Source organism: Astatotilapia calliptera, chromosome 18, assembly GCF_900246225.1.
Source record: "Astatotilapia calliptera chromosome 18, fAstCal1.2, whole genome shotgun sequence".
Taxonomy (NCBI): Eukaryota; Metazoa; Chordata; class Actinopteri; order Cichliformes; family Cichlidae; genus Astatotilapia; species Astatotilapia calliptera.
The window spans coordinates 13,213,955-13,233,324 of NC_039319.1; the positions used below are offsets into that span (position 1 = coordinate 13,213,955).

General features: G+C 39.1%; 1 protein-coding gene across 1 annotated transcript in view; it reads right to left on the reverse strand.

Annotated features, from left to right (window-relative positions):
* Window positions 1-14,184, reverse strand: part of yes1 (YES proto-oncogene 1, Src family tyrosine kinase) — a 33,683-nt gene extending 19,499 nt beyond the window's left edge. Inside the window, exons 1-2 of the mRNA XM_026148738.1 lie at window positions 13,778-14,184; window positions 417-707 (exon numbers count right to left, since the gene is read on the reverse strand). Coding sequence (XP_026004523.1) covers window positions 417-699 — 283 coding nt within the window. The 5' untranslated portion in view covers window positions 700-707; window positions 13,778-14,184. The remainder of the gene's footprint in view (window positions 1-416; window positions 708-13,777) is intronic.
* Between the last annotated feature and the right edge of the window lie 5,186 nt (window positions 14,185-19,370).

Below are 19,370 nucleotides of genomic sequence, written 5' to 3' on the forward strand. Positions count from 1 at the left end.
TTCTATGACCGACACACCCTTAATTCTAAAGTCATTCTAAGTCTAACTAGTGTAGGAAATAAAAACGTTCAATATGCAATTTGCATTTACTAAAGCCACTCAATCCAGTCCATGTTATTGTTTTTCTTGGCTCAGGAGAGGCCATGCCTCTGCATTGCTTCCCATAATACAGACCTATTTTGGGTTTCTGTTCAGCAATGATGTTTTGGCTGACTCGTTTCAAATGTCTCATTTGCATAACATCTGCTGCTTATAACGTCCTCTGCATAACAAATGATCAACTGAGTTTATTCTAAAGTTGTACAACAGTTTGTGCATCACACAATAGAAAGGAAAGCTGTTCAAGTCATTCATTTATAGCTTCTCTAATACATAAATCTATGAATACAGAATATGTTGATTCACCACAAACTAACCTGAGATGACACTGGGAAAGGGACTGTTCACAGCCACTGAAGTAAAGGAGGTGGAGGCACCGCCAAAGGGTGTCATGACTGAAGACGTCCCGCCAAAGGGTGTGAGGCCAGCAGCATGACTGTTGTAGCTGTTGTTGTGAGCATTCATAGCAGGTGAATGACCCATCATTGTAGGCTCGGGCCCATAGTGGCCCAGGAGCGAGCTGGCCGGAGTGGCATTTGAGTTGTCTGGTCGGTACTTCAGAGCCGGGCCCTTGTCCTCTTTACTCCTGACACAACCCATCGTCAAGCCTGCGAGGAAGAGGAAGATTTGACGATCAAATACCAGGATACCAGTAGCCCAAGAAAGATGCTTTGGGTTAAAGATGCTTTTGTCACCCTTGTGGTGTAAATGCAATGCTGTTAACTATAAAATATGAAACACAAATGATATAATTTCCAAAAAATGTGTCCAAATTAGGCAAATTTTAAAAAACAAAAACAAAGTACAAATCTGTGAAAAATATCTGTAACATGAGCCACCATCCTTCTCGCTGGATAAAAGAAATTTATGCTAAACACCATAAATGTTGACTTGATAATAAGCTTTGTCATGAGGGCTGAACTTGAATGACACAAATGAACAGAAACTACTATGTTGTTCATCATTAGCCTAAAGCATTTTGGAGGGTTTCAGCCTGACTCTAGCATACAGAAAACAAGGAGTGACCTCACGTGACTTTACAAGTCCCGACAAAACCTGTCAAGGCTGCACAGCAAGAAACGATTCCAGCCTACGGGCATCTCTCCCCTGTGTTCACACTACACTGACACAGATTTGAAAGGGAGAAAAAGCCCTTTGGCATTCAGAGCTGGTGCTCTTCCCTCCCAGGCTTACTGATACACATGACTCAGTGAGTTAGTAATGTGTGTGTGTGGTCCAGGGATTACTCAAATTGTGAGGACCTGTATCTGTTTATACAGTCACATTATGGGATATTTGAAAAAAGTAATATTTTGGCTCATATCTTCAGAATAAGTTCCCAATAAGCCCCAAAAAGGAACTTTTAAATGACTGTACTCAGTGCAAGCATACCAACCACACCTGCCCTGGAGCAGTAAACTGGATGCTCGCATTGTGCATGAAATGCATGCTGGGATAAAGATATATAAAAGCATGTACATGGCAGTTTAGCAGTCTAGTCTGCACAGCGTATGATCTGGGCTCAAATTAGGAGAGTGTGTGATCGCAAAGAAACGTATTCGGTGTCTGAGTATGAGAGCTCGTGTGCGTTGTCAAGGGTTGACAGCATCCTCTACAGTGCCTGCTCTGTTTACTCATTTTTCTCACCTTTGACCTCTATGTCAAACTACTTGTGTGTATGCAGGTCGAGTGCATGTGCGCGCGCACATGCGCGTGGCAGCAGAGTGAAACAAGCTGCCACTACACAGCAGATGGATGCTCAACTCCAAGATTTCTCCAGTTTCAGTGACTCATATCCTGGCATTTGTAAAATGTTACAACATAGTTTCAAGTGCCCGTAAGTGAAGGGTCACATTGGTATTTGTAACAGAATAGCTGAAGTGTGCACTCATCCCTTATGATACCGTTAATGCTGAAAGGATTTGCATACAACTGTTACGGGTTTAATCAATCAGCACTTGGTGGAGATAAAATTACTTGGGGAAAAACTACATTTTCAATCAGTCAAATCTTCAATTCACACATAAATAATATGTGATAACACACAAAAAAATCATAAATCCATCATATTCACAAAAACATAATCTAATCACTACCCTCTCCAAGTTAATCAATTAATTCCAAATTAATTCCAAACACTATCCATCTCATTTTATATAACTGTTTTGATTATGCAACCTATAATATATTTATATGGTATAAATAAATATGCCAATCTAATACACAGATTCAGCTTCATAAAAAGATGTTATATTTATTTATACATCATTATAAGTTGTTCTAACCACATGTATCCAAAAGTACTGTTTTTTTATAATATGTCATTATAAATGGATAATCGTTTGTAGAATCTACTGTATAATCGCATATACTCTCTGATAATACTAACAATAATTATGTTAGGGATCAGTGGTAAACGGCAGAGCTGTGGCCAAAGTGAGTTGGCATGAATGAAGATATCAGATCATGGTTGTTTTTCCCGTCACACTTTGCGCTCATTACACTCGGTCAGAGAGACTGAGGGAGAAGGGAGGAGGACGCTGGTTCAGTGCACGTCCTAAAAGAATGAGTCACAGTCCCTTCCTCACAGTGAGAACTACAGTTCATCAATTTAAAACCATCACGTCACATTCTCAGATACTAAAAGCCAATGTAACTGGTACTGGGTGGGAAACTGAAAAAAAGCTGGATCGAAGCATCTTTAGCTTTAGTCGCTGATTTTACTTTTAACTTGTCATTCAAATGTCAAAGAAAAAAAGATAATGTGTGTTCAAATGCTGGATTATGGTTGAGTGTTTGCCTTGTTTTCTGTTTTGGTTGGCTTAAATCACATGGGTAAACTTTTTCATTGGTGTGTGACCTACGGCTGCACGGGCTGTAAATGTTTTAATAGTGTGTTTATCAGATCTGTAACATTAACATAATGGGTTCATTGTTTATACCGTATCTGAAGCCAAAAAAATTCACAAAAGTTTTCAGTGTCTCAGATATTAGGATTTCCAGTTGTTCTCTACCGCAACGCTATCTTTGTATTCCAGACCACATGACGCGGTTTGAAGACACTTGAAATCTGATAACTATGTGCAAATTGCTGTTCTTTCACTCAACTTCACAAAGTGTTCTTCAGTCATTAAAATGGAACAAAAGTGGTACTTCTGACTAAAGAAACTTTCGCAAGCTTGCAGCGTTTCAGTTAATTAGCTACAGTTGACTACATTTGCGAGGAACATGACTGGTTGACTAAACTTTAAGTGAACTTTTTTTCTCCTCCAGCTTGTTAAGACATTAGCTGTGCGAGTTATCATTAAAAGTGTGAATCTTGTAATTTGGAAATTGCAGACTTTCAAAAGCCTGAATAAACTTCAGTATTTCTGTAAGCGAAAATAATAATAATAACCCTAAACATACCACAATTTAAGCCTAATTAAGGGTTATATAAGTACATCAAATCTCTTTTAATGTTCCAATTTGAATTAGTATCTTTGTTCTGAAGCTAGTTAAGGATTATAGCACTTAATATGTGAGCGGCTGAGTCAGGTGAAGTTATTCTTCTGTGCTAAGAGGTTAGGCTGTAGCTTTGGTGGCTCTGAGCTTTGGCTCCAAGGTTAAGTGGCCTTGAAGCTAAAGAAACACTGTTCAGCAGTCACCTCCCATTAAGTAACAAAACACCCGACAAAGAAACTGCAGCACAAATCCCCTGCTCGGCCCGTTTGTTGTTCTCTATGAATAAATGAGCCCTAACACAACGACTGCACATTTCTCTTTGTGTGTAGCTCAGTGCAGCTCTGCACCACAGAGTAAATAAAAGATTGAAAACATGCCGACTGTTGGGAATAGCGCCAAAGGAGCCCAACACAGCCTGATCGCAATCGCAATGTGCAAGCAGCAAGGCAGCGATTATATCAGCAACAAAATCAAAAGCTACACTGCACTGAGACCTAGAGCGTTACTGCTGTTAACCCTTTGAGCCTTTCTACTTAAAATCCAGCTAAAGGTCGACAGCGACAATAAACAACAAAGCAAGCAAAAGACATTAGACGCCCAATTTGTTTCATCAAACTGGGACCAACTGACTTTCTCGGAACAAATAAACAGGACTCACGGAAAGCTAATGCTGAGCAAGAAGAATCAGACCTGAAACAATCAATATTTATATTTATAGTGTACTGTACAGTTAAATTCTATTTATGTGTCTGGAGCAACAATGTTAGAAGAAATCAAATGCAAATATGACAATTATAATGACATATATTACTAGAAATCACGAGGATGAGTCAGCTGCTTCTCAGAATCCAGACATCCACTGCAGAAGGAGGTCTAGCTAACAGAAGTTTTAGCACAGACGAGATAACCAGCTGGTGACAGCAGCATGTAAGCTGTGTGGGCACGGCAGCACTACGACTGGCAGTTAGTTAAAGTCGGTTATTATCAAATGCAAAAAATAAAAAATAAAAACTAGATTAGAAAACTGTTTTGGAAAACCAAATATGCTGGGATAGAAAATAATATTCTCCAGATTCATTTTTTAAAATTTGTCTACTAAATTACTAGTATAACAAAATACTTACGCAGATATTTCAATGCAGAAACTCTATACTGCTAGCAAGCTGACCAAAAAAAAAAAAACAGGTCCAAGTGGATTTTATGGGAACAATGATTTTTATTTTGATGCCACCAAAATGTACATTTGCCGTTTAGGCCTCCCCTTTAATGCTCTTAATGTTTCTAATGTGTGATGGATCTGAGCTGTGTCCAGGTCAGTTCAGCACTCAGCCTGCTCCGCAATGGAGTTGTGTTTTTGTAATGAATGACATCATCTTCCTAGGCCTTTCCTGAAAAAGAAACCACACAATTGGCAGAATAAGCTGCTCGGAAAACCTATATTGTTGAAGTCCTTCAAGTGCAAGCCTCACAGTTTGGCAAATATCTCGAACCAGCTCTGGGCACTTCATTGGTTACCAAGACATATTCACCCAAAATAGACTATAAAAAACAAAACAAAACAAAAAAACCCAAACACTTGATACTTTTACTGACTTTCTACCAACAAAAACATAACTCACATTTAAAGTCACATGCCTCTCTTTTATGATGTCCATGATTTTGTTTAGCAATAATGGAGCCTCCACAGATGTATAAAGATGCCATGTGCACTAATGCACCTCCATAACTTATCAATACTGACTTTTGAACATTGATGACGCGCTTGCATATACTCCCCACTTCTGTGTTTTTTCTCTGGAAGCTCTGGGTTCCTTCTCATTCATAAAACAACACACAACATCAAACTGTTGCACAACTCTTAATCACAAGATCAAGTAAAGAAGTAAAAGTCAGATTTTTACCAGTCAGATTTGCTAAATACTAGGAATCTTATTTTCGTTGGCATTTTGTCACATTTTCATGAGAAACGGGAAGTGTTACTTCTGATTGGATCCATTCCAAACTCGTCCCGCCTTTCTACAACACTTAATTAGTTCTGTTTGGATCTCATCTCTCCAGAACATGTTGGCCTTGACAAGTCTTGATACATTACATTATATTTTTTGTCCTTGTGCATTAGTTTTTATTTAGTTATCCTCTTGTTTGAGTTAGGAAAAAAAATGGTTGTTGACAGAAACTATGACTAACATATCATTATCTAATTTGTTATACTTTTTTCCCCATTGCACAACCTTTTTGGTCTATTGTTTCACTTCCCCACCTTTTTTCAAAACGTGCTGCTTCATCTGTCCGATACACAAAGTGCAGAACCTTAGAGCTGACCTGGAACAAATTTGTGAAAACATTTCTGAAAAAACATCCAAAATTCTGTTTGTTTTGGAAGCAGCACTTTAGCCTGCCGCTAATAGCATAAAAACTGATGAAGAAGAATGCAAGTGGCATGTCTACTTTAAGATGAAGGGTCAATAACTGGAAAGATGAAGACCAAATCAATTTAAATCAGTATGGATCACTGTATCAACATAAAAACAGATTTAAAAAAATCTAGACAAAAACATGGCTTTCTCTTGTGAAGACTACCGTTTTGTTCCCAAAGTCACAGATATGTTTAAACAACCTTTGCTGTTTATACCATTATGATTTCATATTATTTGCTCTCTAAGACAGTAATGGATGGATAACAAGCCTGAGCAAGCCCGAATGTCAAACTGGCTCAACAGCCACAAGTTTCACTTTAGATCTCAAGAATTGGCTTGAAGCAGAATCTAGACATAACACAGCAGCAACTTATCAAATACAAATCTTCAACGATGCCTTAAAAACATGTGGAATGTGATTCCTTTAGAACTGGAACTAGCTTTTCTACTGTCCGTGTCAAAATATGCCCCAACATCATTGGAGTTGTCCATCATATTCTGGTTCAGTTCTTTCTTGGGGGGGTGTCACATAACAAATGAACCACCCAGTTTTTCTTTAAAACTTAAAACTGGGAAATGTGCGCTGAGAAAAGGCAGAAACTTCACCTCTCCCTCTGGCTTTCTCTTTTGTCTGCCCCCACCTTTTGTTATGGACAAAGAGAAAGGATTTTGTGGTGCTCCCCCACAGATCACATCAGAATCCCCCGAACTATACGATCCCATGCATATTCCTACAACACCAACAGCACAAAAGCTTATAAGGGCCCGGAACTGTTCTTACAGTGGCACCCAACAGCCAACTATCAATCAAATGCTCCAATTAAATATTCAAAACAACCAGATGGCCTCATAGACAAACATTTACAAGTACAACTGGCATGAATAGAAAATGGTATCATTACAACAGCTTAGCCAAATCATTGTACTATACATCAATTGCAGTTTTGTAAAAGGAAAAAAAAAGCCCGATAATGCATGTCACAAAGATAAATATTACTACCAGTGTTTTCTCTAGTGTGACAAATCTGCCAACAGCAATGACAGCTTAAATCGCCTTCACAGCAAATCAAATTACAGGCAGATTACTGTATCTTCTCTCAGATGGCTTCCTAAATGAGGCTGTTACACACACAATGAGTTTAGCTGAAAGAAATGTGCCATTTTTCTGGTGGTTCCAAGGGGCACGGTAAATGGTGCCTCAAGCCCATACAGTGATTTGGGTCATGATCTGATTTAAGATGGATAATGTATAGTGCATGCTACCATTGTGTTATTGCCCTGTGCAAACTATACATTCTAAAAAACTCAATTTTTCGTGAAGCTGAGCTATAATTTTTTTTTTTTTTATTTAAGAAATGGGAGTATTTTGTCAGCTCACAAAGGACGTCTTAGTCCCATAGTTTCTCAAAAACATAACATAACAGCGATTTTGACAAAACTGGGCATGCTGATCTGGCATCGGCCTGATCCTGTCTCAAAAAGTTTTACTAGATAATCAGCAACACTGCAGTGCTTTACAGGCAGAACTATTTGTTCTACAGTTTAACAACAGGAGCAGCTAGCAAAAGAGCTATGCTCAAGTTTTGCTACAGCGTGAAACCTACGCTGTGACCTATGACATAACCACAAAACCCTCTGAACTCTATGCTGTAACCTGACGCGCTCCTATAGAGAACCGTGATTAGCCTGTTCAGCACCGTCGATTCTTCCTATTCAATTCTGGCTAGTTTTTTGCCAGTTTTTTTTTAATTATCAGTAAGAGAATAACAATCATCACCTCAGTATAAAGAACAATAATTGTAGTATCAATATAAGGGCTTACAAATGTTAGCAGATTCCTGCAGGCAGATTACTAAAACTATCGGAATAGAAGAGATCGTAAAAAAAAATAAGTACAACAGGAATAGACAAATACAAATAGACACAAGAATGAAAAAACATATTAATCTTGGCATTAAAAAAAAAAGTCTATCGACTGGCACCACTTGGAACATCCACAGTAATTAAACAAGCTGTGCACTACACATCAGCATAGGTGTGGGCAACATCATATCATGTAACGAGCCTATGATCTATGGCATTATGAGTTAGAATATTCAACTGGAACAATCCCCAAAAACTTCCAACTTGAAAATTCAAAGACACCCTACCAACACGGACATCACCATCCAAGATGGAAGCAGTGCTTACAAACAGCAGTAATACTGCTAAACCTGTAATCTGAACTATATTTTTATTGTGTACTGATTAGTCGATAAAGAGAATGCAATCATAGTACAATTAGAATTAAGCATGTTCTATTGAGAAATGTTACAATTACATTAGATTATTTTTAAATTTTCAAATTCAAATGTTCGTGAGTCATTATTTTAATTTGCTGTGGGACGAGACAACAGGGTGACATTCACAGGTGAGCAGACTTGAGGAGGTGAGGTAGTGGAGCCTGGTGCAAGAGGTTTGCCCACAAGAAGTGGAGATAAGAGTTATTGAAACAATCGTTGGCACACTAGTCGACTACCAAAATAATCATTAGTTGCAGTCCTAGTTTGCATTAGCAAAAGCTGTTGTGATTACTTGCCAAACTTCCTGTAGATTTGTAACCTATAAATTCCTTTTAGGTAAGAACTGGAAATAATTCCAGTTGGACCAGGAAGGGCATCAAGCGTAAAGAAAAAAAAAAATTGCCAAATCAAACATACAGAGTTGCCTGCTGCGGTGATCCTTTGTGAATAAGCGAGCAGTTAAAAGTAGCTTCTTTTATAGACTGTATCCAGACAAGTTATTTTGACAAGTGTCACTTGTTGGCAGATGATAGCTGTGGTGGTCTCGCCTATCATTAAATGTTGTCTGAAATAAACTACCCACTAATGTTGCCAAACAGCGCCACAAAGGGTGGCCCCACATCCGCTGGTGCGTGCCAGGCTTTGTTGTTGTTCCAGCTGGTCGTGTTGTTTTTAAACCACCACCTCAGCGATAGCGCAGAACCTCTGATTTCCAGAGAAGATCAGACTTTCCGGAGAATTCTTTAAAGGAAAAAAAAAAACAAATTCTGATTTTCTTTGCTTGTCTTTTTTGACATTTTCTTCTCCTAGACCAGCACTTATGCTGTATAGAAGTCTGAGTGGCGACACCCATCACTCAGAAGAACACTACAGTGAGTATGGCACACCCTCAGCGGCTGTATACGTGGTGACTGAGCTGTGGTGTCATCACAGCTTGCGTCAAACATGATCAATAAAGTGACCTTAATAATGTTGATGCATTATAAATCATGTTCGAGGATTTTTTGTGAGTTCTTTTGTGGTCTCTTTGATTTCTTTAGTAAAGTACATATATTAAAAAAACCCAAAAAAACTGAAGCACTGATTTGGACATTGATTACCATGGCAGTGCTTGAAGTTTTGATGCACTTAGGTCAACAACATTAATTGAATGGTATTTTTTTTTAATATTTACCATAACCCTTCACGTTCATTCAATTTTATTGATCTTCCTTCAGATCAAACGGACCATTTACAGGAATGAAAAATATGTTAATTTAGAAAACAAATGGTGCAATAATAAAGAACGACAATACTGATTAGTTGCATTGCACTTCAAACAACCACCACTGTGTGGAATAACAGAAGAAAGGGAAATATACTTATCCAGATACTCCCACGCATATTTATGAATAACTTTACTCCCAGCGACTGGTATGTGTTCAAACAAATGTTGGCAATAGACTGTATCCAGGGACATGCAATGCTATGTGCCAGACTACCAGTGATGCTGATGCAGATTAAGGAGACACAGGCTGCTGCTTCCCAGAGGGGAAAATACAACAATGAAGCTGCACTACAGGCGGGAAGCTATTTGCTGCGGCTGGCATGCATCAACATTCAAATTAAGAAAAATTCCAGCATTACAAACTGTTAGCCTTATACTTGTTATAATGGCACGAGTCAGCGAGCTACCACACAAGAGATAACCAGTTATACAGTCAGTACAGCAATTTGATGCAAATATCAGGCAGAAACTGTAAGCAGAGTAACTAAGCAAAAACAGGGAAAAGAAAACGTCATGCTAAATCTCAGATCTGTCAAACGAAAAGAAAACAAACTCAATCCTAATGGACAAACTGGTTTTAATTATTTGAGGGCTTTTTTTTTTTTTTTTTAAAAGAAACAAAACAAATTCCAGCATGTCTGCTCTCAGAAAAATGGTTCAGTACAGCTCTGTATAAATGCGATATTCATGCATTATGTCCTGTGAGATGAAGCTCCTTACTCTGGCTACTGAGGTGACAGATCGCGAATGACGCAACTTTGGAGAAGACTTTGACCCTTACACAACTGCCTTTCGCAAACTTTGCAGTCACTTGGGACATTTCTGTGACGCAGACTGGGCTTGTAGGGTGTATACCAGAGACCGGAGCTCAACAGAGGATGTATTTTTTCAGAGTGTAAGACTTTGTATATTAAGTCAGAATATGTAAGCCAGAATAGAGTGTAAGTCTATATAAAAAAAACCACTCAAGTACGGAAAGCTATCAGCAAAGGTTTTCATCGTTCAGTCTCTGTTTCTGACAGCTTTTAAGGCAAAGTATTCTGGTAGCTTACAGGCTTATCAACATTGTATAAACCAGGTTTCTTCTAACTGGTTCCAATCTGGTTGGACCACAACTGTTTGCATTGGTAGTGATTGAGATTGCTATAATGGGTAACTATAAAATGACTGCAGTGTAATCCCACTAGACAACTGTCCATGTCAGACTAAAAGTGCTGTGTTTGTCACTGAAAGGCTCAGATGGTAGCTGTAAATGCCTGAATAATACTTGATGTTATCTTGCAGTGATAACATATGTACTGCTTCCAGGTCAGCACACTCATTTCAGCTATAACATAACTTTTGTCTGTGAAATTGTAGGCAGATTATTTAATTTAATGGTCCGTCAAAGACAAGACATGTAATGTGTGGAGTAACCAAGGTAGCTGTTTGGGACCATTATTATTTTGTCTTTTTATTAATGATCTTATTAAAATAGGCTCAGATTGCTATATATGCTGATGACTCAAGAGTTATTTATAGCGTCAACCGATAAGTTAAAGGAAACACGTAATGAGGAGTTGAAGGCTGTAGAAGATTGTGTGACAGATAATAAACTGGTGTTAAATGTTACCACCTGAGTGTTAAGAATGTTCCTATCGAAGAAAACTAAACTATTTGATATAATGGTGGATTGTAAATTAACATAGTCTGATAATAATGTAAGTAAAACAGGTGGAGGTTTGTCAGTCATTAGAAGAGCTTTAAAATGAATGACACGAGGTTATAAAATGCATTAGTGTGATCTGTTCCAGTGCTTCAACAAAAGGAATAAATAAGTTACAAATAGCTCAAAATGAATCTGCATGATGTGCACGGCAATGTTCTCACAAGTTAAATCAGTTTAAATATCTGTTAAAGCAGTATTAACAAATGGATAATGAAGACAGCTGATGGACACAGGATGTAAATATACTGTGTGAATATGAACGCAAACTTAAAGCCCTGATCTTGGAACCAAAGCAATAGATATAAGTTAGTTGTTTAAATTAAAATGTTCTTTTTATACAAAGAACCTGCTTGTTTTGTTTGCATGTTGCGATTGTTGGATTATGTGTGTAGGGACCCCAGGATAAATAGCTAAGCTAAAAATAGCTAACCTGAGGCTGATCTAATGGATCTAATGCTGCTAATGGAGATTGTGGTTAAACAAACTGGTCATAACTCAGGAAGGACACTTATTTATTCATTTTAAATAAAAGAAAGGCATTAATGTTTGCAAATGTCATCTGACAACAATAACATGGAAGTGACCAGAGAGTGAAACTTGGCACAGAGCAGTACTGACCACTATTTCACAACTTATAGAGACAAATATAGACTGAAGCCCTATTTGGAACATTGCATAAAGAAAAACCTTTGTATTGAAATACTCAAATACCTGGAGGGCCAGATTATTAGAGCAGGTACAATTACAGAGAGAAGCATGTTTATACTCTATATCCAAGAATAGATGAAAACGTGCACCAATTTCCTTATGGTTATGTGATCCAGGTAGTGGATTAACCCGATCAGCTGGAAATCCTTAAACATGAGTTGTTTTTGAACTTTTTGGACACTGAAAACAAAAATCGAAAAAACTGAGTCATAGTGGTGTAAATGAGACAAATGCAGAAAAAAACCTCACATCTGAAAAGTTTGAAAACCAGCAATCGTTCAGTATTTTTTTATAGATTCTTCAGATGAATTCATCAATCACTCCAGCCTTGCTTATTTGTTTTTCATTGATCTTTTCAGCACCGTAAAAAAGTTATTAATGAGCATGTGCAATATGCATAAGTAAACATTATTTCTACAGCCAAACTGCTCATTCTGATAAAGATAAAGCCATTGCATAATATTAAAGTTAATCGCCTTGGTTTTTAACGCCAGCCACAAGCACTGAGCAATGAAAATATACAAGGGCCTGAAAACCCATTACTAAAGCATAACGCAGTAATTGCCCTGGCACACTCTCTGAGGCCCAGCTCGGTCTTATCTTCAGGGCAGCCTGCCATCTCTGCCAATCACAGCGAGAGGAGGGGACTGTCGGGGAGCTAGGAGATGAACTTCCTTCCGAATCCATTCATGCCGTCGAGGCCACCTGCTGTGCCCGTCAAAGGCTAGAGTGAGGCTGGGAAAGAGAAAGAGCCATCTTCAAGCTATTAAAAAGAAGAGCTCTTCTTGTTCCCTCTGCCCACGGTGAATTCTCCTCTTTTATTTTTTTATTTTTCACCAAAAATCCAAACATTTGTTCAGATTGCCAACATGTGTGGAGCTGCCTTACGACTTCAGCCTTTCCACTTGTGGCACAAAAGACTGGAGGCTTCTAATCAGCAAACTTTAATGACAGTGAAGAGTCTCATTCGTGCCATGAGGACACTCAAAGAGTATGCAAGGATCCTTCAACCCAGTTAAAATTCAAGCTCCTGGACCACAGCCAACACCACCTGTTAGTGCTCCTCACTCCTCTACCAACTGCCCTCTCCATTCCAGCTGTGTGTGTATATGTGTGTGTTTGTGTCTGTGTGAGAAGGAGACACAACTGTCCAGCCAACTGGGGCTGTACTAACAGAGGGATTACCGTGGCACCAGAGTATATAAGCACACCGACAGACACATGCAGAGTCAGGGGCAGTAAATGTTAGGATACATACACAATCCAACACAGCAGCATGCCTGAAAATCTTACACACGTGTGTATAAGTCTGAGGAACAGAGCTGCACTATCACAATAAAAGCACGCAAGAGCAAAGTTGGCATCAAAACACTGGCCATTTAGAAAAATCTGATGAGTGCCTTGCATTAAAAGGCCTATCACAGCTGAGGCCTAAAACAGCTGATGCATGTGTGGAGAGGGAGACTGGGTGAGGCACAGAGATAGGGACAGGGTGGTAAACTTTTATTGTATGAAAAGAACCAAAATATGTAGTTGAAATAAAGATTTCCAAGATGTAAATGAATAAATAATACCTCTCATCATAGCTACAACTCTGCTCTCGTCTTGTCCCAGGACGGTTTTGGAGCCTTTCCAAACAGCTGTCCTCTCCAACACAGGACCGACCCCCCACCCCCACCCCACCGGGGTCTTAAACGCGGATTAATAATGAAACATGCTTTTACGACAATGTAACACAGCGAGGAAACTCCTCTGGTCCCTTCCCAACTTTCTCCAAGTGTCACAAACACAACGAGGCCCTGCTGAATCGACTTCCAACGTAAAATGTCAGTTGTTGGCGAGCGTTTCTTACCTCAAAAGCGACCGTAGCAGTGTGGTGGGTCGGCTACATGCGTCCTGTGAGCCTTTTTCCCCCCAGCGTTTTCAATTTCACGTCGACAACCTTAAGTGGAAACGGGCGACACGAGCAGACTCTACTAACGTGGAATCTCAGTCTTCCGTCTGTCCCATACCGATTAACTACTTCACGAGCACTGAGCCCTTCACTGGGATCCTTTTTTTAAATTAAAATTCCCTCAAAGCGAGGACACGCCGCCAGCTGACAAAGACTACTTAATATGGCGGTGGAGGCGCTGAGCAAAGCAGTTTAAAATATCAGAAATCACCGCCTGCCGATAGGTCAGGGTTGCCACGAAAGACACACAACAATAGCCGGACTAGGACCGAGGAACAGACGAGGCCAAAGAAGGAATCATGTTGCCTTCACTTGCTCAGATTAGACTCGAACATCGGCAAATCCCAACTTCAAACGCCAATCCGACCTCCAGTTTGAGAGGCAGCATAATATAAATATCCATTCTTATCCAGTGTTACTATATATATATAATAGCGCGGGTTGTTTGTGTGTGTATACTATAATGAGGATTGAAGACGCTTATGTTATAATAATAATAATAATAATTATTAATCTGACCATTATTTTTCTGAATGTTTGGCCTTTGTTTCTTTAAAAATGCGATATCACCAAATTGCTTCTTCTAATTGTCAAACTGTACGAAACCCAAAGAATTTTAGCTTGCTCACAGAAGTACAGCAAATAACCACACCGAGGATAACTTCAAAGTAATTACTTTTGTCTGTCAGTGAACTACTCATGTGTAACGGATATCTTACTCCGTGGTATATTTTGTACTGCAACAAGATAAAGAGTCTTTTAATCTGAATAATTCAATTATTTGGTCATTAAAAAAGACAAATCAAACTTTTATCTAGCCCACGCCTGGTCATGTCGACGTTTTGTTATTTCCGATAGAACTTGAAGGTATCATTGTGTCCTATTGAACGGTTTTCCCGTGTGCCCAATATGGCCGACATCCCTGTAAAGGAGAAAGCCCACCATCTGCCCGGACAGCTAAAGCGTTTTCAGTTATGCTCTCCAACAATCTCCATTCATTCTTTTTCTTTTTTTTAAGATGTATTATTTGGCCATAAAAATAAAGCGCAGTCGCGTCGTGGTGTTCACCTCTGAACTTTGTTCATATTGCGCAGGCATTTAGCGCCATCTGGGTTTTACAAACGGTTAAAAGAGGTGTGTTCACGCAGATACTTGAGTTAACAATAGGTGTAAAAGACTGCGTGTTTCAGCGAGGCTGTCTGCGAAGCACAGACTGGAAAATCATAGTGTGTAAAACACTTATTAAAATATTCATTGTTTCCATAAGATTTCTAAACTTACACAGAGGCGGTAGTTTAAAAAAATCATATTTAAAATAATTTCAAAATATTTAATGAGAAAAGGAAGGAGAGCGGGAGGCTAATGTTGGGCTTTCATCTTGAACACCTAACCAAAAGCTGACTACAGACACAGCGGGAGTGTGTCTGTAAAGGGATGAAACAATTTTCAAGTGATTTGCTGACCCCTACTGACTCTAACTACACAGTGCGCAGGCGCCACAGCATGTCCCCCAGATGCTTTTTTCCTAGAAAGTGGCTCCGTCTGCAAAACACTTCGGATGCATACGAGCAAGGATTCTCAGAGTTTGCACGGTCACTGTTTGTCATCATGCAATGATTTCCACTGCTCGATATCTACATTTTGTTTTTTTCATCGGTCAGATTTAATATTATATTTTATTATCGGTTAGCCTTTAAAGTTAAATAATTCAATTCCATTTAATTCAATTTGATCTATATAGCATCAAATCACGACAACGGTCATTTCAAAGCACGTTATATTTTAAGGTAAAGACCTTACAGCAATACAGAGAAAACTCCACTACCCACCAATCAGGACCCCCCCCCCCCCCCCAAATGGAGCAAGCGCTTAGCGACAGTGGGAGGGAAAAACTCCCTTTTAACAGGGAGAAAGCTCGGGCAGAACCAGGTTCCGAAAGGGGCAGCCATCTGTCGTCACCAGCTGTGGGTGAGGGGACAGACAGGACAAAAAAGAACAATATTTACAGTAAACATCCATGCTCAGATTAAATATCATGCGAACCAGTTATTGGGGTGGAAATAAACACAACTGTTGCTCAAACACGTTGGTTAAATTCCATTCAGGGCAGCGGATGTGCAATTAATTTTCCCTAAGGGTCACATAAGAAACTGGGACTGTGGAGGAGGGCTGCAGCAATAAGCTACACTCAGTTCTGCTCAGTCTTAATTTGATCTCTTTATGAGCTTATTGGTGGTGCCCTCCATTAATTGCTGACCTCCTGATTCAGGCGTATCAGCCAATGGGCCGTGCATGGCTTGCAAGGAGATGCAAGATTAATAGCATTTCAAAATGTCCTTAAGAAAGCCTTCCTCTTATTTTTGTAATAAGGTCATTATGTGGGGGAGTAGCATTTGCCCTAGTGGCAGCTATAGTCCAAATAACCTGATTAGGAAGTTTGAAGCTGTTGTGGAGAGGCCACTGAGCAATATACCATTATCCATCATAGATAATCCTGACCACCCCACCTCACCCTTCTTCTTCTTCTTCTTCTTTTGATTATTATTATTATTATTATTATTATTATTATTATTATTATTATTATTATTATTATTATTATTATTATTATTATTATTATTATTATTATTATTATTATAGCAGTAGTATTGTAGTAGTAGTTCAGTACTGCCCCAATTCCAAAAAAGGTGGATATTGTGAATAAAACGAGAATGCAATCATTTGCAAATCATTTGCAAATCTCATATACCTATATTTTATTGACCATAGAAAACTGAGCTGAGATGTTTTACTACTTCATGATAAATATTAGCTCATTTTTATTTCATGGCAGAAACACTATTTAAAACAGTTGGGACAGGGCAACAAAAAGTGGAACTAAAAAGAAACACGTGGAGCAACATTTTGCTACTAATTAGGTTGATTTACAAGAGGTTGGCAGTATGATCGGATATGAGCCGTGATTGGACAGGAAACGTGACCGGGTATAAAAAGAACCTCTTAGAAACAGAGTTTCTCAGAAGAAAGGACAGATGGAAGATTACCAGTTTTCAACAAAACTGTGTCTACAAATTGTGGAGCAATTTCAAGATAATGTTCTTCAATGTAAAAATTTGAAGATTGTGAATATCTATATATCTACAACAAATAACATAATCAAAACATGAGAATTTGAAGAAATCTCTGTGTGCAAGGGGTTGAGAATCAATATTAAATACCTGTTATTTTCAGAGAGACATAAAACCTTTTGGGATTGGGTTAGGAAGGTAATCTAGTGCAAGAATCTATGAAATCAAACAAGCAAAGCTACCTGTGACCCCTTGTGAGTGAGGGAGCAGTCGAAAGTAGCATTTCTATGCAAAAAAAGAAGCCGTATGCCGATGAAAATTAGCCTAAATCTGGCATATTTACATGATGAATTTAAGTTCTCATGTTAATTAATAGACATGATCTCTTTAAATAAACATAAACATAAGCTTGTGCTACCGTCTTGTCCTTTGGACCAAAGCTAATTTAAAATGGACTGAGGCAAAAGTGGAAATCTGTTCTGTGTTCAGATGAACTGAAATGTAAAATTTGAACCTGTGTCTCTGATAGTATGGGGGTCCATTGTAATTGGCAGCTTTCACAGCTGGAAAGACCAGATGTGTGCTGCACATCAATGCTGAAAGGTATATGCAACTTTTAGAGCAACATGTGCATCCAGATTACATGTTTTCCAGGGAAAGCCTTCAGTAAGAGAATGCTAAACCTGGCTCTATTAGAAAAGAATCCCGTGGAGACCCTTTCACCAACCGAAGAAATTAATGAAACAAATATGACAAAGACTGTTGAGTAACTAGAATCCTATAGCAGACAAGAATGGAACATTTCTCTCCCCAAAGACCAGCAACTGGTCTCCTCAGTTCACACTTGTCTACAGACTTTAAAAAAAAAAGAAAAAAAAAGAAGACGTGTTGCCATAGGGTGGTCTGTTTTCTATGGTCTTTTGCAAAATATGGCTTTTGAGATCACTGAATCATTGAATTCGGTTTTATTTACATTTGATAAAGCACATAAACTGTTATTATTACTGCATTGTATTATGTAATAGATAAACATGGACTGAAGGGAAATCTGAATTTGGGCACTTTAAATCTTCCACGGATAACAAATCGGACAGAAATCTGTAGAAAAGCTGTTGAACACATATCCCTTTTCCTTATCTATGATCTCTCTGTGGTGTTGTGTGTTTCTGATTCTGATGGCCGATGTTTAGCAACTCACAGAGGTTCCAGCTCGAAAAAAAGAGTACTTCAATTATGGGTCAGCCATATAGGGAAACTGGCCTTTATGAGCCTTCACTAAACTGTAGGTGCAGTGACATTCAAAGCCACGCTGGAGTAGCTCCATTTTACGCGTCTGTGTTTTAAATGCAAAATAACCCTCTCAGTTGTAATGTCATGCCGAAATCACACGAATTTTAAATGAAGCTCTCAGTTAAGCTGTTTCACTAACAAGGTGACACTTTATGAAGAGGAATTACTGGTGTGAGGATTTGCTCCACTTCTCCCTTCTTTCTTTCCTTCTGTGTGCTTCTGTGATGATGACTAAACTTCGGTAGACTGGCTCAGCGTGTTTGTCCTCTGTCCTCATGATGGCGCCGTTTGCTCAGGCTACGGAGCTGCATGCTACCTGCTGTACCCGGCCTAATATTAGCAGTCTGCTCCAGTTGAAACGCATGGGCTTTAAGTTGTTGTCTTCATATGAATCAAGGAGAGGTTCTAGATAGCCCCCCTCCCGCAGTGACTGGCTCTTTTCGTCATATTGCGTCAGCGTAAACAAAACGCTGACGTGAATGTCTCCGTCTCCCCTCTTTGGCAAACTCTTCAATTGGTTGGTGAGCTATATATCTGATTCAGTGGGGGTGCATAGTTAAACCTAAGCGTCTCCTGACCTCTCCATTTGGCGAATATTACCAATCCCCACGAAAAATATTCAAGTTTGCTAGACTGGCCTCCGAACCTCCAAGATGAAAAGTCTCATGTATGGAGTAAAAAAGAATGCCAAGTTTTGCTCCAATCATCTGACTGCGGCATTAGAACAAACAATAAAGAGAAAATTGCTCAGAAGCTGCAGATACAGAGAGGTTCGACTTACTCTCCACGAGCTCGAAATTAGACGTCACCAGTCCACTATGGGTGGAGAGGATTAGGCCTTCTTCTTGGTTATTTGACACATGTTCTATATAAAAAGCATTGCATCGTCGTTTTTCGTTTAAACACATCAATCAGCAGATTGTAATGACATAGATAATTTGAGAACAATGCTGGGAAAACGTGAATCGTTTATTCGGCCACGCAGACTCTCCGAACCAGCATCCTGCGTCACCAGCCGTTGTTCAAATCCGATTATGTGCCTCGTTTATTTCAACAATCCAGAGGTTAGGTTTAGACCTTAGCGTTCTCATTGCACGGCCATTAAAGCCACCCCTCGACATCCAGTGAGCAATTAT